Source organism: Sceloporus occidentalis, unplaced genomic scaffold (assembly GCF_023333645.1).
Source record: "Sceloporus occidentalis isolate IW3139 unplaced genomic scaffold, rSceOcc1.0.p SCAF_15, whole genome shotgun sequence".
NCBI classification, from domain to species: domain Eukaryota; kingdom Metazoa; phylum Chordata; class Lepidosauria; order Squamata; family Phrynosomatidae; genus Sceloporus; species Sceloporus occidentalis.
This window is the reverse complement of record NW_028316995.1, coordinates 16,356,366-16,379,100: the sequence shown is the minus strand read 5'-3', so window position 1 is coordinate 16,379,100 and position 22,735 is coordinate 16,356,366. Positions and strand designations below refer to the sequence as shown.

Here is a 22,735-nt window from a genome sequence, read left to right as displayed (position 1 = left end):
GGCACAGTGGAATCTCTGGCATATAGGCAGTATAAGGCATATCTGGGGGCAGAGTGGCAAGCTGGGGGTCAGATGTGCATAACTGGGGGCAGTTTGGTAAATAAAAGAAAATATAAACAAGGCTTTTTTCTCATAGTTTTTATTAAATATGAAAGATAGTTAACATGAATTAATATTTACTAATAACTTTGTATTAAAACCTAGTTTGAGAAACACTGTGTTTGGGTTCTTGTAGCTTTTATTATGTCAGTAAAATAAGAAAAATAGAGAAATGCCATTGTGATAAAGAGATGAAAGCGTAAATTGTAAGTTTTTTATTACATTATTTTAACTAAAAAAAAATGTGCATTTTTTTTAATCCGATTAATCGAAAAAATAATCGGTCAACTAATCGATTATTAAAATCGTTAGTTGCAGCCCTACATTTGTACAGCAGGTGTGAAAATAAATAGGCATGTTAAATAGTTGCAAAGTGAGTAAACAGAAGAAATCTAAATATTTGGTGTGACTGCCTGTCGCATCAGTTTTTTAGGTACACTTGCATATAGGTTTTTAAGGCACTCAGCAGGTAGGTTGTTCCAAACACATTGGAGAACTAACTACATCTCTTCTGTGGAAAGATGCGGCCTCAGTAATCCCTGGCTGACTCTGTGATGAAATCAAGGCTCTGTGGGGGCCATACCATCTCTTCCAGGACTCCTTGTTCTTATACCTTAGCTGTATGTTTGGGATTATTGTCATGCAGCAGAATAAATTTGGGGCCAATCCTGTCCTTTCCTGGTGATATTGCATAATGGATACGTTTCTTCCTGTACTTCTCTGCATTAAGGAGACAATTCTGACCAAATCCTGAATTCCATTTGCAGAAATGCAACTCCAAATCATCTACCATGCTTCGTTTGCCTGCAAACGCACACGTGTTCCGCTCTCCAGCCCTTTGGCAAAACAAACTGCATTCTGCTGCAGACAAATATTTTAAAATGTTAATCAGTCCACAGCTGTTGCTGCCATTTTTTGGCACCCCTGTTCCTTTGTTTTTGTGAATAGTCGCTAAGCCTTATTTCCACGTCAGAAGGTATGGCTTTTTGGCCACAATTCTTCCATGAAGACCACTTGTGACCAGACTTTTCCAGACGGTAGATGGGTGTATTAGGGTCCCACTGTTTTCTGCCAATGCGTAGCTGATGGTGCTGCTGGATGTCTTTCATCTGCTGCGCTAAGTTTTCTTGGCCGGCCACTGTGGCTATGGTCTTCAACATTACCGGTTTCTTTGTGCTTCTTCAAAAGAGCTTGTACAGAACATCTGGAAACCCCTGTCTGCCTTGAAATGTCTGCTTGGGGGAGACCTTGCTGTTGCAGTATAACTACCTTGTGTCTTGTTCTGTGCTCAGTCTTGTCGTGGTGTATGACTGTTGACATTAAACTGTCTTCAGCAACCTCCCCTTGTTAATGAGTTTGGCTGTTCCTTATCCAGTTTTATTCCACCAGTTTCTGTTTACGTTACTGATTATGTTTCAACCTCTATATTAAATTGATGATTATTAGCACTTGTTTGGAATAATTGTTTAATCGAATTATGCCTACAAAATCCCTGGCTTTGTGCAAGTGTACCTAATAAGAACTGATGCTGTTTTAAAGGCAAAGGTCACACCAAATATTGATTCGATTTAGATTTTCTTCTGTTTCTGCAAAGAGAATATTGGAATGGAAACAGGTTCTCGCAAAAGAAACAGAAAACGTATCTCAGTATCTTAAAAGTTAGTGTTGTTTTTTCTGGTAAAACTAAAGAATAAATATCAACGCTTTCTTTGCTTATGTTAGTGTTCAATGTTTTATGTGTAAGTTGAGCAGCAAATTTTAATCATTACAAGTTGAAAATTCAGACTCTTATATTCAGCTACTTATTAATGAGCAAAACGTCCCTTCGAGGTCAGAACCTAGGAGTGCATACTACTTATTCTAATCTATTTTTTTTTTTTTTTTTATTCGTTCACAGAATAACATAGCCATGTTACAAGGCTGCATTGAACTGTTCAAGAACACTTAAAGGATTATTTACACTAACTCAGGAACAATGTGACCAATAAGCCCAATTGCACTTCATGTGCCGGCCTTCTTCATTAGCACAGCTGTCCAGAATTTATATATATATATATGTGTGTGTGTGTATATATATATATATATTATCACTGTGATTTAATAGAACTCATTGTAAATCATTGTTTTACAGATATTCTGCAGCTTAATCTTGACCTGCATTGCTTGGATGCCTAGACCTGTTCGGACTGTTCATATATCGCAGTGATCGTTTACTAATCTATGCATTGGGTGTACCATAGGTTTTAAAGTTTAGTGCACCAGGGCAGAATAATCAAATTAACCTCCAGTTTCTATTTTTTTATGTTGGTAATTGCCTTTATATTTTGTAACCATAAAAAAAAAAAGAAAAAATCCTGGGCTCTGTTAAAAATATTTTCTTGAATCAGTCATATGGTAAAATGTTAAATGTAAATTGTTTAATCTTGCAGCTCTAGTCAATATTTTGACATTCGTATCTCCATATATTGAAAATGTATTTTTCATGGGAAGCATTTTTTGATCTTAATAAATGTGCTTCTACTGGAAAAAAATGTGCAAGTGCTTATGTGTTTTATTACATCTCATACCTATTTATCATTTTTCATCTTAGAAATGTTATACCTGGTGTCATTTTTTTATACAATTCCAAGAATCATAAACAGCAAGTCATACCATTTAAACAGTGTAAAAATGATCGCGCCTTCTTGCTAAAATATACTGAGTTATATGGTCTTAACTTTCTATAAAAAACACTTTGAACCTGCCTAAACTCAAAGGGCCTTAGAACCTTTAGCTTCTCTCAGCTTTAGGATGTTCTAGTGGAGAACGGCAGTCTAGAAGGACCGATGTAAATGTCTATTTCTGCTTTGAAGAGTAAGTGCGTGGTTATGGGCCTATCAATGTCAAACTCATTTCAAAGTTCTGGACAACAGACCTTTTAAGGGAAAGCTGTTTTTTTTTCCTTTTTTAAAAAAAATAAATGGCCATGTTCACCTTGTACGTGATTTACCAATAATGTGAGCCTTATTCAGTGTTTAATGGTACGCAAAGGAGGACAATATGTATTATAATCTCTGGTAGAATAAGGTACAAGGTGGGGTCTCTCCCTCACTCTCACTCTCTCTCACGCTCTCATTCCCAAACTACAGTCCAGACACTTACAGAACCTTGTTCCCAGACAATGAAATGTTCAGTTAACTGCCTGTTAAGGCAACCTCTACATTTTTACATGGTACTTTCTCTTTTTTTGTCATGTGCTTTGTTATATTTAATGCCATCACTTTTTTTTTGTTTTATTAGCCCTTTTACTTTTAAAGTTTGTTGTTTTTAGTTGAAGCACCCACTAAGGGAACATTACGAGTCACACTGGTCTATTTGGTCTAACTGTTTTGTTTTTTTTTTGTTTAACCCCTTGATGACAATTGCCGGTCCGGGCACGTCACCGAAAATCGTGACGATTATGACAATTGACGTGCCAGGACCGGCACGTCTTTAAACGGGTGAAAAAATCGATCCGTGATCGATTTTTTTCACTCAAACGGTGTTGCTCTAATGCCTCGACATCGAGGCATTGAGCAACACCAAAAAAAACATTCCCGGCCCCCCCCGATCGCTCCTAGGAGCAAATAAAAAAACATGTTTGAAAGACTGCACGTCTTTCAAACATGGCGGCGCCCGCCGCCGAAAAACGGGTTTAGGAAGCGATCGCGAGTCGCTTCCTTTGCTTAGCTGGTGTTGCTAAGATGCCTCAGTATCGAGGCATCTTTGCAACACCTGTTTAGCAAAGGAAGCGACTCGCGATCGCTTCCTAAATGCTCAACTTACCTTCCCGGTGCCGGCGTCTTCGAAACACATGCGGTGTTTCAAGATGGCGGCGCCCATCAAGCCGGGGGCGGAGCCTGCTGTCATCATCGGGGGGGGGGTGTTGCTGGATGTCATGGACATCCAGTGAATAACACCCCTAGTGGTCAGATCACTCATAAGAGTGATCATGATCTGATAAATCAAAGGCAATGTTTTCTAAACATTGCCTTTGATCAGTATTGGATCTGCCTCCCTCCTTCACTTGCTTCTAGTGAGGGAGAGAGACAGATCAGTGTGTTTTTAGGTATTCTCAATAATATATATTATTATTGATCCAAAGGCTCTTATAAGAGCCACCCATTTAATATTAACCCCTTCATTGCCATTGATCACTGCATAAACAGTGATCTTGCATAGTGGCAATTGTTTTTGGGGTTCTTTTTTTTTACAATTTTTTTTACTTTTTATTTTTTTTTGTACTTTTTTTTAGGGTTTTTTTAATTTTTTTTATTAGAGCCATTAACCCTTTCCTTCCCTACTATTTTTGCTGCAATTGTTGCCATGCAGCGGTATACGGCTGAGGAGGCATGTTCCAAATTTGGCCCTTTTGCCCCCAAACAATCTGACAAACCCATATCATGTTGTGGGACAGTGACATATACCAGGAGCTGTAATTTTACACCTGAAGTACAAAGTATGTTTAAAAAACAGCAAAAACAATTACTATCACAAACTTTGACAAGGGTTGGTGGTAGGATTAGTGCATGGAAAGGGTTAAACTATCAGCATCTAAAATACCCTGGGGTGTCTAGTTTTCAAAAATATATGGTTTGGTGGGGTAAATTTAATTTGCTGGCTTCAAAGATGCCCCAAATACCACATAGAGACAGAATTACCAGATTCAGAGAAAAATGGTTTTGAAATAGCAAAACGCTACTTGTACTTATTGCCCCATAACGTGTAGAAGAAAGCAAAAAAACATAAAAACATTGGGTATTTCTAAACTCGGGACAAATAGTAGAATCTATTTAGCAGGTTTTTTCAGTAGTTTTTTATGATGAATAAAAGATTTTTCAAATAAAAGTGAGAAATTTTTTTTTTTTTTCAATTTTTCGTCATATTTTATTATTTTTATTATAGAAAATTACATCATATATAAAAAATTATGGTGTCTGAAGAAAGCCCTTCTTGTCCTGAAAAAAACTATATATAACTTGTGTGGGTTTAGTAAATGGGTTAAGAGAAAATTACAGCTAAACACAAACACCGCAGAAACGATAAAACAGCCATTGTCACGAAGGGTACAAAAAATAGAATCAGCCTTTGTCACGAAGGGGTTAATAAAACCTACCAAACATCCCAAGGACAATAACGCCTAAGGGTAAGTGATTGCTTTGCTTTGTAAATAATTACTAATTTGCTAAATAAATGATCCTCTTCTTTATAAGTCTATTTTTTTTATGTCTTTTTTTTTTTGTGAAGACTTTGTAACGGAGCACACAACTATGTACCATGCAAATAGTTTTAACAAATGAAAACCCGTTGAGAATAGAGAGGAGAAATGAATTGAGATGGAGTCAGCGCACCAGATGTTAGTAATACTTTCTTAATTTGAGCCAGATGGCCAAAAAGATAACTAAGGAAACTGTACTTCATATTTCAAACTACTCCAAAGAAAATGAATGTTTGCCTTGTTGGGAGTAGCAAGCGAGAAGGTGAGCTATTCAAACAGTGAAGTTTTTGTAAAAATACCCTGCTGTACTATTTTTTTTATTCTACACTCTTTTGTAGTATTATTGCAAACTGGTTAAAATATAAATGGATTAGGGTGTCATTATAAACAGGACTTACGATCTTGTCTGGATCAAGGGGATATCTTGGACGCATTGTACACGATGGACATATATCTTTCATGTAAGATACAGGAACTTAAAGCTTGAAAGGTAAGGTGAAGTAGAAGGGATTTAGGGAGAATATAATGTTCAGTACAAAGACGTTTCTTCTAGATTCGTGAGAATTCGGGAGACGAGTGTCAAGCGTTGGGTACGTGTTACTTGGACAATTTTCTCATAGTATGACAGTAATCTCTTTCTGCTGAAGATCATCTAATTAGATGAAGACTAAATTTCCCAACGAAGCCATACTTATGACTGTAAACGGAATGCTTGCTGTTCAAGTGACCCAACACTTTCTAATTTCTTTTTGTAGCAAACGACAAGTTATCAATACACTCTCTGCATACTTGTGCTTTTACAATTTAAGTCAAAATTTCCAGAAAAATTGTTTAATTGAATGGTTCTTGGTTTAAGGTGCCAGAAGACCCAAATAGTGTAGTACCATGGGGCCAACATTTCATTTAGAATAGTCTTGGCTACCTGAATGGTTCCTGTAATTTATCTTTGACTTCATATTATAACTTTGTACACAAATTTGTTCCGAAAAGCACTGTGTGCCAATAACCAAGAATGTCACCGCACCTCTGGCTTTGTTTTTCTGGGTTCCTTATTTCATACCAACACACCACTGTCTCATTTCTGAGATGTGGCCTACACACCAGACTTGGCAGATCTTTTGGTGACAAGGCCACTTTACAGGAAGACCACATTATTTACATAACCACTAATAATAATAATAATAATTAATATTAATAACCACTAATATGTAAAATAAGGTGTATATTTCTGATGGACAATGACAATAAGGTGTATATTTCTGATGAGAATTTAGAGTCTACATTACTTCCTAGTAGAGGGTAGAAAAAAAAATATTTTGTGTGCAGATTCTGCATTTCAATGTATTTCCCTTATTGTACTTTTAAGCATGGGAAAAATGCATTTTTAACAATATTAAATGTGTGCAAATTTCTTTTATTTACATATTTTGTGTGGAATGTGTTGATTCCAGACATTAGTAGTGTCATCATCAACTTAAATCAAAACTTTCATTATTTGGAGTGGCTATTAGGTTGCGGGTAGGATAAAACATCTCAAATATATTTTGTACATTCACTAATATAAGCAACAGTACTAATTTTGTTACTTTTTTTCATATGTTAAGTATGTGGCAAGGCGTGTTCTGATTAGAGACCACCAATTAAAGTATTTTTTTTTCTGTATAAACATGAAAAGATATTTGAAAATGTGCAGACTGATTTGTGACTTTTTCAACCTACTGTACTTTTGTAAGTATTGGATGCTTTAACTAAATTCTGATGCACATCAGATATCAACAACTTCATTCGATGGTCCCAAAATTACTTAAGCTGGTTTGCGATCAACAAGAGTTATGTATAAAAAGTGATTCTTGGTATAAAAGGTAGTTTTAACAAGATCGTAGGGATACAGCATGAGCACATGCATTGACATCATTCACAAGCCAAAGAAAGAAGAAAGTGAATCTGTATTACATTTTTTGCAAGATGAGTTTTGTTAAAGTATCTCCTGTATATAGTCGTGAATTAAATTCTGAAGTTTGTACATATAATTCCGTATGATTTGATAGACTAGGAATGACTATATCATTTGTTATTGAGATTAAGAAACAAAAAGTATAAATAGTACTATTTTTTTTATGCAAGAGCAAAAGGGAAAGTTGTGGCTTTAACTCTCATTTCGCTATTCATTATGAAGGGCCAGCACTGGCTGGTTTCACCCACAAGAAGGACTGAGCTAGGCTTGTATAAGGCATAGTTCTATGGATGAGGAGAAGAAGTGTCACTGATTGAACTATACATTATAATATAGGGCCAGCCAAGCCGAGGCTCACTGGGGTCGGCTTTTCATAATAAATACAGAAGTCAACGAGCTGAAACCAAATCACTCCCTTTAGCGAATAGACCACAAAGAGCAGTTCTCTTTTGGGGTTGTTGGGGTACCACAACATAAGATGCTTGATTGTAAAAGAAAGGACAGCATTTTTTGGCTTTTTGTGTAAATAAATAGTCCTTTTAACACAAATTATATTTGGAATAGTCAACACATCGTATTTTTTGTGATGTGGCAACATTTTTACTTATTAAAAAGTCGTACGCACTCTTTGAATACTAAAGACCAAGCGGACACTGCGGTTACAGAAATCTACTGTACTGAGAAGCAAGCCTCTAATGAACCCTGTGTGTGAACAGATTCACGTATCTGTCTGTTGAAAGCCAGCAGTACATCATTTTTTCCTGGAAACTGCTAGAATTTATTTTGGATGTAAATTAGCACCTGTTTTTATATTCATAAAATCCATATGGATTGTACCTTGATTTCCCAGGCTGCTAAATGGTTCTTAAATTATTCAGAGGATTACTTCAAGACAAAAATAAAATAAATATATATATATAAAATTATACAGTCTTTACTTCTATGAGTTTTTGCATAGATACAGTAACATCCAAGAGTGTATTTAACAAAATACCGTATTTGCTCGATTATAAGACGAGGTTTTTTTCAGAGCAAATGCTCTGAAAAATACCCCTCGTCTTCTAATCGGGGTCGTCTTCTAATCAGACCTCAAATAGAGGTCTGATTATGAGACTAAGATCCAGATCCCCCGCACCGCTGCAGGGGACCTGGATCCTCCTGTCTCCCCCCCACACACTTACCGGTGCTTCCTGCTGTATTGCCGGGGCAGCGGGTTGACGTCTACGTGATCCGTGTAGACAACGTCCGCCGCAGCCAGACGGAGGTGTGGCTAGCAGCGGGGATTGTCTGCGTCCGTCGCGGATACCTTCCCCGACTGTCAGAGATCAGAGTTCCCCGTACCGGTGCGGGGAACTCTGATGTCTGACAGCCGGGGAAGGTATGCGCGACGGACGCAGACAAACCCCCGCTGCCAACTCCACCTGCCTCGGCAATACAGCAGGAAATTGGAAGCACCGGTGTGCCTGTGTGTGTTAAATGGGGGCATAGGGCATTTCTGGAATGCCTTATACCCCTATATGCCACTCTGGCACTTAGGGGGTTAAAAGGCATATTATGGGGCAGAGTGGCATATAGGGAGGTATAAGGCGTTTCAGGAGGCAGAGTGGCATTAAGGGAGTTAAAAGGCATTGTATAGAGCACTCTGCCTCCTGAAATGCCTTATACCTCCCTATATGCCACTCTGCCCCATAATATGTCTTTTAACCCCCTAAATGCCAGAGTGGCATATAGGAGTATAAGGCATTTCTGGAGGCAGAGTGCTCTATACAATGCCTTTTAACTCCCTTAATGCCACCCTGCCTCCTGGAATGCCTTATACCTCCCTATATGCCACTCTGCCCCATAATATGCATTTTAACCCCCTAAATGCCAGAATGGGATATAGGGGTATAAGGCATTTCTGGAGGCAGAGTGGCACATAGGGGGTCAAAAGGCATACCATGGGGCACAGTGGCATATAGAGGGTTAAAAGGCATATCATGGGCCACAGTGCCATATTGGTGTGGCAAGCCTGGGGGCAGATGTGCGTAACTGGGGGGTAGGTTGGAAAATACAAGGAAATAAAAACAAAAAAAATATTTTTCTCAATCATAGCTTTTATTTAAAAAAATAGTTTACATGAATTAACATTTACTGGTAAAACTTTTTTCCTTTAGGGTCGTCTTATATTCAGGCTTTTTCTTTTTTTCCCAAGTTAATATTCAGATTTTGGGGGGTCGTCTTATAATCAGGGTTGTCTTATAATCGAGCAAATACGGTAATAACAAAATAACACAGCAGAAACATGCATAAAAACAGTAAAAAAATTTGAAACACAATAAAGAAAAAAGAATAAATCACTCTTTTCCATATAAAAAAAATAATATATATATATATATATATATATATAATATATATGCGCGCACACACTATATAGACAAAAGTATTGGGATAGCTGACAGGGACATTTATGACATTGCATTCTAAATACCTAGACATTAATATGTAGTTGGTCCCCTTTGCAGCTATAGCAGCTCCCACTCTTCTGGGAAGGCTTTCCGCAAGAGTTTGAAGTGTTTCTGTGGGAATGTTTGTCCATTCATCCAGTAGAGAATCTGTGAGGTCAGGCACTGATGTTGGATGAGAAGGCCTGGCTCGCAATCTCCATTCCGGTTTATCCCAAAGGTGTTTCATGGGATTGAGGTCAGGGCTATGTGCAGACCAGTCAAGTTCTTCCACACCAAACTCATCAAACCGTAAACCTTACTTTGTGCACAGGGGCACAGTCATGCTGAAATAGGAAAGGGGCTTCCCTAAACTGTTCCCACAAAGTTGGAAGGATTTGCTCAATGCAGTCAGGCAGGTAACGTTCTCCTGGCATCCGCCAAACCCAGACTCACCTATCGGACTGCCAGAGAAGCGAGATTCATCACTACACAGAACATGTTTCCATTGCTCCAGAGTCCAGTGGGGGCATTCTTTACAGCACTCGATCCAACGCTTTGCATTGTACTTGGTGATGTGAGGCTTACGTGCAGCTGATCAGCCATGGAAACCCATCCCATGACGCTCCCGCTGCACAGTTTTTGTGCTGTAGTTAATACCAGTGGAACTTTGGAACTCTTCAGCTATGGAATTGCCAACTTTTACTCACCATGTGCCTCAGTACTATGTGACTTTGGGTGGTCTTCGGCTTTGTTACCGAGTTGCTGCTGTTCCTAAATGCTTCCACTTTCTAGTACAACTTAGAGATGGCCGAGGATTATCTAGCAGGGATGAATTTGCTCTTCAGAAGGAGACATTTTTTCACAGATGTTTGTAAATGCAGACTGCAAAGTGTACTCACTTTTGTTGCCAAGGTTTAGACATTAATGGCTGTGTGTTGAGTTATTTTGAGGGGGGGGAGCAAATTTACACTGCTATACAGGCTGTACACTCACTACTTTACATGGTAGCAGAGTGTCATTTCTTCAGTGTTGTCACATGAAAAGATATAATAAAATATTTACAAAAATGTGAGGAGTGTACTCTTGTGAGATACTCTATGTATATATGTATGTATGTGTATATATATATATATATGTGTATAAATCACATAATCAGAACAATCAGATTTGCAGCATGCCTGAAATATGCTTTAGTAAAAAAAAAAATTAAAAAAAAAAATGAGAGAAGTATTGCACTTGATATGTACAAAAGCCAAACTTGGCCTAAAAAATTAATAAGTCTGAACGCAGGTGTGTCATGTCTCATCAGGATTGGTATATAATTAGCTCCACATGGCTCATTCTTACATAGAAAGGTTTATGTTTGAAGAAAAATATATAACAGCTGTGTCACTGCTCTGTGTAAGGCTGATGACTCAAAGTGGAATCTGTGCAGAAATGAATTGTAGACCTGGATCTCAATGCGGTCTATTCAGGAGAGTTGAGTTTCTGCTCACTGACTTCACTGAATATTATGAAAGGCCAACCCCAGTGAGCTTCTGCTGCGGGATGAGCTTAGCTGTTCTTGTGTGTATATATATATATATATATATATATATATATCACTGTTAAATCAGTGAGATTTCTTGGAGGTATTTTCACCCATTGAATTATGCAAGGCCAGCTCAGCCCTGCTGCCTGTATTGGCGCTTCATAATGAACAGTTACGTGGGGGCTGAAATCACAACTCTACTGACAAATCTCCCTCTCTCACAAATACTTACTTCCTTGGCCTGGGCTTCTCTGGCACCTGCTCCGCTTTCTGTGTGGTTGTGTACATTCCCGGGAATGGAAAAAGTAGATGGGAGATATACATGTATACATCCACATAATTAATTTAAAAAAGTAAAGTTGCAAACGGCAATGTTTTCAAGGCATAAATCAGAGAAATTGATGACGTAGAAGTAAATTGATGGTGTTAGTGTGAGTGTGCGATCTTTCCACTTTTTCCCCCACCTCTGAATCCACTTTAAAGGTATGAAAGAAAGCCTAAGAACTGACACTCTTTTAGGCAATTGTGGGTGCCAGTGTCCCAAACTCAACTGACTCCTATGGTATGGATTGTAACACATGACTTTGAAAATGTATGTTTATTATCTAAATATCCAGCATGGCTCCAGTATGGTCCAGAAAAAAAAGTCAATAGATATCATGGGTTTCCAAAAATCAACAATCCTTCTTGTGATCATATTGTGTGGGAATGCATAGAACAAAAAAAAAGAAACTTCTTAGGGTGGAGTGTGCACCTGAAACATTATGTATCAAGATGTCTCTGTAGAAAAAACAGGTAGTTTTACGTGGATCTTTTCTGGTTGTTCTTGCTGCTTTTGTTTAGGATATAAAATGTTTATGTGATTGGGATTCCAGCTTCATGGAGAATAGGACATCTCTGTTTTTAGGTTGGGAAAGAAATGGAAGCAAGACCTAGAGAACAACTTCAGGATTTCCATGATCCAGAAATCAGCGGCACAAAAAATATTTTGTGTTATTTAACAAAAAAGACTATTAACAAAAATAAGACACGCATTGTCACAGTGATATTAGAATAATATCACTCTGCTTCTCTTTAAAATGCTTTTCCTTCAAAAATTGTAGCATATGGCATAGGACAGAGCTATAAATGTCTCATTTGTGAGGCAATCCCCTACATCAAGAACGTGTTGGTACTATATGGGTGCTCACCCAAGCTCTCTTATTTGCTTCATGATGGATGAGAAGACGTTAAACCGGTCAACAACCAATCACACAAATCCGCCCTGGAGTTAGTGTAGCGTTAAATATTTACTTTTTGTATTTTGTACATGCTTGAGGGACTATGTAAAATGTACCGCTGTTTGCTTTTATACTTTGTCTTTGGAGTGTTTCAGTCATCAAATGAATGATCTTCTGTGATGGACAAAATTCAAGTATTCAACATCTGTAATTATTTAGAACGGTCCAGTGAACAGATAAGTAAATTAATTTTGACTTATGTGATGCTACTGAAGATATTTCAAGACTCTCTTATCTAATAAACTGGTTATTGCGTTATTTTTAATTCTTGCTTGGCATGTACTTCAATTTCTATATCTGGATCTGATTAAATGATCAGTGTGTGTGTGTGTGTGTATATATATATATATGTACATATACATATATATCTATATATATTAGTGCTTTCGTGCAAAATCAAATTAATTCTCCTATGAACAAGGTCTTTGTGTTTAAGTATGTTTCCGTTACCACCTTCTGAGTAAATACAGGCTAGCCAGAAAACACATATGGTTATGTAAACGTTAAAGCATTCTAGTTTCATTTTTCGAGCTGGACCTTTGTGATTACATCCTTGTTTATTCTAGAGCTCTCGCGAAATGTAATTTTCAATACTACTCACAGAGCTACAGCATTTTCTGCAGTGCCACGTTATACAGCTTTCCATTCAAACAAATGCAAGATATTTCATGAAAGTTAAAAGGTTTAAAATTGCACTGTACAACTTTATGTATTGTATAATAAAACTGTGTTTTGCCCATTGTCCACATCCAATCAATTAAAATTGATGCAATTACTATGTGGAGGTAGAGATAACCGAGAAACAAAAGTTCTACCTTTTAGATAGATACAAGATAGAACATTGTATCTAAATGACATGACAAAACATATGTGGACACCTGACCATCACACCTATAGGAGCTTGGCTGGGTATCTCCGTGACTGTACACTTGTACACAAAGCAAGGTCCATAAAAGCATGGTTTGATGAGTTTAGTGTAAAGGAAATCGAGTGGCCTGCACAGAGCCCTGACCTCACCCCCACTGAATACCTTTGGAATGAATTGGAATGCCAATTGAAAGCCAGCCTGATCGCCCGACATCAGTGTCGGATCTCACAAATACTATTTTGGCTCAATGGGCACAAATTCCCACAGACACACTCCAAAATTGTGTGGAAAGCTTTCCCAGAAGAGTGGAGGCTGTTATAGCTGCAAAGGGTGCACAAACTCCATAAATTAATGACCATGGTTTTGGAATTGCTATTAAATGGAGAATTGTCTCTTAACATGCTCATAAAATACCATTTACCGTATTTGCTTGATTATAAGACGAGGTTTTTCCCAGAGCAAATGCTCAGAAAAATACCCCTCGTCTGACTATAAGACTAAGATCCAGATCCCCCGCAGCGATGCAGGGGACCTGGATCCTCCTGTCTCCCCCCCCCCCAAACTTACCGGTACTTCTGAGTCAGTGATCTCTGACAGCCGGGGAAGATCTGCGCGATGGACGCAGACAACCCCCGCTGCTAGCCGCACCTCCTCCCGGCTGCAGCGGAAGTTGTCTATGCGAATCGCGTAGAGCTCTACATGCTGCCCGGACTACGCACCGGGGACTCAGAAGCTCTGGTAAGTTTGGAGGAGGGAGGGGGAGGGAGTGTTAAATGGGGGGCATAAGGCATTTCTGAAGGCAGAGTTTTCTATGAAATGCCTTTTAACCCCCTTAATGCCACTCTGCCTCCAGAAATGCCTTTTAATCCTCTATACGCCACTCTGCCTCCTGAAATGCCTTATACCTCCCTATATGCCACTTTGCCCCATAATATGCCTTTTAACCCCCTAAATGCCAGAGTGGAATATAGGGGTATAAGGCAATTCTGGAGGCAGAGTGGCACATAGGGGGTCAAAAGGCATATCATGGGGCACAGTGGCATTTAGAGGGTTAAAAGGCATATCATGGGGCACAGTGGCATATAGGGGGTATAAGGCATTTCTGGGGCAGAGTGCATAACTAGGGGGGGCAGGTTGAAAAAAAAAGGAAATAAAAACAAAATATTTTTCTCAATCATAGCATTTATTAAAAAAAAATTGTTCACATAGTTTACATGAATTAACATTTACTGGTAAAACTTTTTTCCTATAGGGTCGTCTTATATTCAGGCTTTTTCTTTTCTTCATAAATTAATATTCAGATTTTGGCGGGTCATCTTATACGGTAAATATGTTAAATATTCTGCACAACCAAAGTTCCTACTGTTCCAGGCTGTTTTAACATTCAGAGATGTCAGGATTCTATGGCTTAATGTCACCAAACCGCTCTGCCAGATTGTTGAAGTATTCTGGATTGCAAACTGAAAGACAAAGAAACCTACCGCTAAACAGCAAGAGGACCATTTTTGTTGAGAAACTGGGTGAACTAAGATGGAAATCTTGATCACTAATGGCCATAAAGTTGTTTTTTTCCTATTTGTTAAACATCAAACAACTTCTGTTCCTGACATCATTTTGATTAATATTTGAGATGAGTGTCATAATAAATTACCTGGTTTGAGAAATACATCATTACTTCTGGTAAAAGAAGAGACCGTGACAGAGGTCATACTGCCTGAAAGGAAGTGTCATTTGTGGACAACAATTTTCTCGTTCATTTTAGTGGCATACAAATTGAGGTATGATCCCAAAACACTTGTGGAATATTGTAAACTAATATAAATAGTGGAATAACATTTCTTTTTGTCTTCACATTATCTTCGCTAATTATTATGTAGGAATAGGTAAACACACATCATCTGGCCATAAAAGTGCTGGTTTTAAAGTGTTGTTTCTTTTAATAAATATGAACATATTTTAAGAAATCTGCCCTTTTGATTGTTTCTGTTGATGCGGTTGTTAATTTAACCTGACACTTATTATAGCATTTTTATTAGGTTGTCACATTTTTGTTAATAATGGTTGATTTGGCCATATGGAACCTGACACGGCAGTTGCCCATTTCAGATCATTTTTATCTCTAGTGATATTTCTCTGTCATGCAAGGTGAGAGCCTAGGAGAAACATAATGCCAATGAAGCCAGCCACGTGTTGTTAATGTTATCGTGTTGCAATAAAAATTGTTACTCCCAAAGACGAGTTTTACAACAGTTCTGACCTCATGTAATAGATGCAAATCATAGACGTAGATATAAATTCAATAAGTTCAACCTTTCCAAGACATTCCTAATTGTGTTTATTCACATGGAAGCGACAAAAATGTCCTGTTTTCCCTAGAAAAATGGTAAATCCTTCATGGCTCAATAGACAGTCAGATTAATTGTGACAAAATGATAACTGATGAATGCCCTTCTTCCCCAGCATCCCCAGTACCTGTGACCTCCAGCTCCATAGGTAGTTCATTCTAGATCCTTACTGTCTTTATTGTAAAGAACACCTTTCTATGTTTATGTTGGAACCGAAACTCCCCTTATTAAAATGAGGTGGGCTCTTGTTGTCTACTTTGTCTACATGGGGAAGGTGAACTGTTATTTTGTCTTATACGGAACTGGGATATATTTGTACATTGCACTCAGGATAACCCTTAAAATGAGCTGTTTTCAACATAACTACATTCAATAATTAAAACTACCTATAGCTTATACAATTTATTTGCCAGTGAGTTTACTGAGGTCCGTGTCTAAGACTGACAGAGCCAGTATTATCTAAATATTATGTAAATAAGATCCCATGTTGCCCCCCCCTGCCCAACAGGGAGAACTTTATAGGTACCAACACAGACCTGCAATTAGCAGACATCAGTTACAGTAGCAGCTACCTTAAAGGCCAGTTTTGCAGTGACGTAGTATTACTTCCTCCATCCTTAAGGGTTTAAAACTATTCGGTGGACCAAACAGGTACTCAGGTGTCCTGTGCTGTTCGATTATCTGCGTGGCCCTGTTCTCAGTTCCAGATACCCATTTTGACCTACGTTTGTTCTCTTCTTGTCTGTTAGATTACTCTCTGCATTTTTTGTGTTGGAGTTTGTTCATATCTGTCTTTGGCTAGGTCCCTGGCATTGTTAGCACTTCCGCATTATGCCTTGTCTTGGTCTTTTGAATTGGACTGATATTTCCTCATATCTGGCTTTTGCTTCTGGTTTCGCCTTCAGCTTTCTATTTTGGATTGGACTGTAATCTGGCTTTTCACCAGACTTGTTCCACATCTACCTATCCTGCCTGCTCGGACCTCAAGACTAATTGACACTCAAATTTCAGGGAGTTTGACAAAGAAGGTAATTGTTGCATGGACCAAAATTATTCATTTCTAGGGAGTATCTCTGTGTACAGAAATAATTGGCTGATAAATTGATTGATGATGATTGCTTGATGAAGTAGATAAATGTTCAAATCAATGGCTATATTTTTGTAAAATACAATAAAAAATGTAACAAGAAAAAAAGATTTAACACAATAAAACAATGTACTACCGGTATTTAGGAATTACGATTTAAGTGGACCAAACATTAGGAATGAAAAAATGAGTATACAGTTGAAAGATGAAGCTGTATGGTGAAAGCTGGTACTGGAAGAGTGACACAGAGGTTACACTCTGTGTAAGGAACCAGAACTTAGCTTACTGGTTACTGCCAACTCCAAGTACATACTGTATACATGTGTCATGCTTTTTATGACCTTTATTTGAACGTAGTTTGCTTAAATTCAGCTGACTAAGCTGCTCCACCCATGTAAATACATTTATTGGATAGAATAGAAAATGGAATTCTAATTTCATCTGAAAGAACTCAAGGTTACATAATATGTAATGTTTGGCAATGTTTTCTGCCAGAGTTGGTGATGTGACACCATGCACAAATGGATCAACAAGTAAAACACGTTTTGCTAGGTAGTTAGGCAACATACTTTAAAGTGCCGCTAAACTTCTAAAATAACTTTATCTATGTCAGGCCTGTACTTCACACCACTCGCTCCCCCCCATCCATACAACTTTCCCATGCTTTAATGTACCTTTGACAAGTCTTATTATTGCTATTATCTTATATTTATATAGCGCCAACAATCTTCGCAATGCTTTGTACAGTCCATATATTCAGGGATAAGGGGGAGAGGTAGTATAGGGTTGTATTAGTGGCAGGTAAGTTCTAGCCACTGAGATGGTATGGTTCTCTGAAGAAGCGGGTTTTGAGATAACATACACATTTCATTTTCCCATATATGTGGATTCGCATCCCACCTTTTTTAAGGTGTTTCCACGTTGCATGACATTGCACGTCTTTGGCATGTTCTTGGACATTGCAAGTACTCAGGCTACCCATCCCTTTGGCCTGTTCTACAACTCTGATTACAAGCGACCAAGTGTATGGTCCAATCTTCTTTTGAAGAAGTACTGAGGATTTTGAGGTAGCAGCATACACATTAAAAGTTACAGGCTGTTTCATCATTTTAGACAACAGCGTTATAAAAATTGAACAACCATCCAAAGGGTGTCATAAAGAGCTTTGTGCAATCATATAGAGTAAAACAATTTAACAAGCAAATAATTGTGTGTATTATTATAATGGGATATTTAGATTTAATTACTGTTCGACTGACATGACCCAGATTTATGGCTTGATGAGTGACTACATTTTATTTCTGATCTATTTAAAATGTAGTGTCCCATTTTTCTTTCATGTCTTTTTTCGCTTTTGCAGTTCTCTATTTGGGCATTTTACCATTTTTGAAAACCAATGCATTATTATATAACCAGTAAGGCTCTCAAAATATCAATTAATAACCATGCTGATGTCTTTCCTCCTTGGCATTGAGCACACCTGAAAGCTCTAGACCAGCAAACTGCTAAAACTTCAGCATTTATAGAGGTGGTCATACTTCTTGATGATCAATTAATGAAAGGCATTTGATTAGCATCATCTGTCTGCTGCTTAGCATCTTAATTCCTATGGAAGCAGTAAGAGTGTACTTAGTTTTTCAGACATGGCTTGTCCATTTTTGCTTTATTTTTGTAGAATAACTCATGACACGATTTAATATGTCATGTGTTGTTGCTCATTTGAGGTTGTATTTACCTAAGTTCTAGACCTGCTAAGAAACAGATGATTGTTATTATGTCCTGATATGTAAAACCATAGAATTCAAAGAGGGTGTACTTTCTTTTTCACACCACTGTATATTACATATACAAGCTTCCTTGTATTGTCGTTATGATTGTCATGTGGCCAATATTGTGCTTTATCTGTGACATATAGATAATTATCTCTACTACTTTACCTTGAGGCTGTCATCCACACCATTATAAACGACAGGTCTACTTAAAATGTGCCAGTCTTCCTCTGCCGACTTTAACAATGTCCTTTTAAATGCAGCATTAGAAATTCCCCTAGTGTTGTTTTAATGTCCAAACCTTTCCCATACCTAATGGTTTAATCATGAAATATTTTTTTTTTGTTAATTATCATGTTCCACAAATACAGACAATGATAGGCTGTTACCATAGAAACTGAAAAAAAGCTTTTAGAAAATGTATGTGTTGTTTTTATGTGATTAACCTTTAAAAAGAAAATAAAATGAAAGGTCTGCTAAGTTTTATTTGCTTGACATGCTAGAGGGTACAGTTACGGTTTGTACAAGTGGAAAAACACAATATAACTCCTTTTTGTTTTTCAGAGAATTGGATTTATTTTGCACTGTAAAGCGTTGACCACACACTTATTTATGTTCAATACATCAGGTGATAAATCAAGGTGGGAAATAAGCTCAATATGGCATTAATGTAAAAAAAAAAAATCTACCTTCTATGAGCTCTGCTTCAACGCTTTCCAAAAGTATTGCACCTCTTACACTCTTCAGGGTTTATTCGTTTAATCTTAAGGTTGGACGTGAGCCAGGATAAGTTGGACCACGTCAGCTCACTGACTTCACCATCTATTACAAAGTTCCAACCCCAACAATTTTAAATAAAAGAGCCAATTCCTAATTCCCAATGAATAAAGAGTTGGGATTTAGGAAATATCACTGGTTCAGTCCTTCAAGTAATTTAAACCCATTAGGGTTTCTGAGGAGCGAGTAGGTACTTATCTGAAGCTAAACTCCCCTTTGTATGTTTTTATAATTGATTTCTAGAGAGAGCAGATTTTTATCATCAGCATCATGAATGGAAAATACTGTGTTTGTTCAAATCTCCAAATTTACTCTCACGAAGCTTGGTTAATGCATCTGTGTGTTTAGAACTGATTCAGTTTCTGGTGCCTGGTAGAGCTGCAGCCCCTCCACACTGGACTATTCATTGTTCTTGAATGCTTGGTAGCGTTAGTAATTTTCCAAGAGGCCTTAAATGTAAATTAAATAGAAAAGTGCAGGTTGTGGAAATACCAAATGAAACATTAAAGTTGTTCAGGGGAGGGCTGGCTAGAAGGTGGAAGCAGAGAGCAATGGCTCTTTGGTCTGCCCGGATTTGAAAATTGTGGGCCACTGCTTGACGTTGCCAGATACTTATTAGTTTCTTAATTGATCAACAGTGGGCTTTCTATAATGTTCTTCTTAGGGAGTGTTGGACAGGCTCATTTAATCCACATAACTAACACGACTAACAATTTACTGAAAAGAGTAAAGATTATTTGAGAGTATAATCATCATATAATCAATATAATAATCATAGATGTTACCCATGTATTACAAATAATTTGTAAGCTTCAAATAAGAGCAAGCTATTAGGATGGGAATAGGAGGCCATGCACCTTCTCGTTTTATGACTACCTAATAATGGTCAGTGTGTCAGACTTACTGTGTATCTTTAAAGAGCTGATTAGACCAAGGCGCTCTATAATTTGCAGCAATCTTGTGTTACAAACAGTTTGTAAAGAAAACTTTAAACTTTTTTAAACCTGGCATAACGTTAAACTATTTTTTATAATATACGTAGTTTAAAGATAAATAAGATCGGTTTTAGTGATGGCGTGCCTGATGCACTTTACAGCAGAAATAAAGGTTTGAATAGTGTCTAAGCTACATCTGCACCGTACAGCAGGGTCCCAGATGGTTTCCAGCAACATCCTGTCAACTCTCTTGCCCTCTTTCAAAGTACTTAGATGAATCACATAACTGGAACAGCATTGTATGCATTGTACATGTGGAGGAATCTCGGCAGACCATTAACCTGTTCAGTTTCAAAATAGGTACAATGGTGTCTTCAAGCTGTACTAACACAAACACATGCCACACATACTTTGTAAAGGTTTCCGATAAAATTTGCTTGAACTACGTAATAAATAACCAGTTCTACAACAGATGCATAGGATCCTTTCCTGCAGTATAACTCACAAATTTGTGAGTGGTCCTTTGCTATGTAATGAGTTAAACACTCCTCTGGCACTCAGAGCAGAACCAGCTAAATGCACCGTCCAGAGTGGAATTCACAAACCGGGGCCTTTCAAATAAGTGGACCATGAAATCCCTCAATGTATTAACTCCTACCTATCTCATCAGTACAAAGATTCCAAGGATGTAAGTTCCACATAAACAGGCTCGCTGTTGACCTCCCAAATATTTCTAACAAATGTTTTACCTGAATGTATTTTTCTTGCTCAATAAAATTAGGGCATCAATTTAAGAGTTTTTCCTTGTTGAATTAATGATTTGTATGTGCGTACAGGACATAAATAAGAGGTTCAAGATATACATGCTGTTTTTACACACAAAAACATTATTTAGTTACAAAATGTAAGAAAAATGTCACCCATTATTAATTCCAATACCATTGATACCAGTTGAGCTGTGGTGTTATTGTATAAGCAAGTTATTTAACTCTTTAGGGCCCCCAGTGGTCTAAGTGACTTCTTGGAGCATGAAAGCAAGAGATGCATACAAGTAAGACACATATTCATCATAATGTTATCGTAATGTACTCTTCTTTACTACAAAAAGAAATACTGGATCCGCAGCGTATGCATTTTTATTATTATTTTAATTTCTTGTGCTAAAGATTTGGGGGGCCCATTAAATCATTTTGATTAGGGCCCCTGAAAATCTAGGGCAGCCCTCATTTGAGTTATAAGTTAGGAAGTGGTAAATCTGCAGCAGTGAGCCATGCTCTCTGAGTACAGTAAAGTTAGTTGTCCGTTTAGCAGAGTTCACACCAGTTCATTGCATTAATACAGAAACAGAAAAATTTTAGACAGCTGTAGCAAACTTATTTAAAGGGGCACTGCTGCTTTCCAGTTTATTCCAAATGGTAATCCTCAGACTTATGTATCAAGTGGGTTTTCTTCTTCTTCTTACATATTATTTTTGGCTGTTCTGTTTGTGAGAGCAACCATCTTCCTGCTACAAGACTGGCTTAAAACTAGTGCCTTTCCCTAGATAATTGTGGCATAGAAACATAGAATTTGCCAGGAGATAAGACCCATCTAGTCTGCTTATTGACAACTATTTTACAGAGGATCACTAGCACCAGCAGCAACATTGAACAAGATGGACTTCTAAAAACTAGACTTGTGCGCATGAACCAAAAATGATTACATTTTTTTTGTTTTGTTTTTTGTCTATTCTTTTGTGGAAAACTAATTTAGTTTAATGCCATTAAGGTTCAAAAAATTTTAGAGGGCTTTTCCCAGTTTTTGTAAAAAAATGGCTGCTATTCACCCTCACACTCTCTCACGCTCTCTAATTCTCTTTCACTTTCTTTCACCCTTTCACTCTCATTCACTCGCTCTCATGCTCTCTCTCATTCTCTACCTACCTTCTCCGCTGACCACTTCTGTGTCCCTGTTTCCTTTTCCGCAGCTCTGCTTAACTTCTTGCCTCTTCTCGGTCTTCTGTCTTTCTTCTTTCTTTGTTCGCTTCTCCTTGTTATATGCTTCCCTAACCACTTACACAAAAGGACAGAGACTTTGTGCACATCCTCTCCCTGATTGGAGGAATGAGGAGAGGCTGTGCCTGTGCTGCATGCTCTGGCCCCGCCCTTTTGCCGAAGTACTCCAAGAGGCCAGAATAATGCAGATGGATCCACGAAGGAAGAGAAGCATTTATTCTAGCCTTTCAGGGTATTTCCCCCAATCAGAGGAGAGGGTGTGCGTGGAGGCTCCACCCTTTCTTGAAAGTGCTCTGGGAGGCCTGGTTAACCAGGGAGAGCAGACCAAGAAAAGAACAAGAAGAGGCAAGAGAAGAAGCGGAGCTGCGAAAACGTAGTCACGGACACAGAAGTGGTCCGCTGAGAAGGGTGGGAAAACACTGAGCATGAGATGA

The 22,735-nt window shown here is 37.9% G+C and overlaps 1 protein-coding gene across 1 annotated transcript in view; it reads left to right on the top strand.

The window, feature by feature from the left end:
* LOC149303318 (sorting nexin-5-like) overlaps positions 1-2,047 on the top strand; it is a 31,069-nt gene extending 29,022 nt beyond the window's left edge. The window contains exon 14 of the mRNA XM_089481435.1: positions 1,997-2,047. Within this exon, the coding sequence (XP_089337561.1) occupies positions 1,997-2,047 (51 nt within the window). The remainder of the gene's footprint in view (positions 1-1,996) is intronic.
* Positions 2,048-22,735: the final 20,688 nt, after the last annotated feature.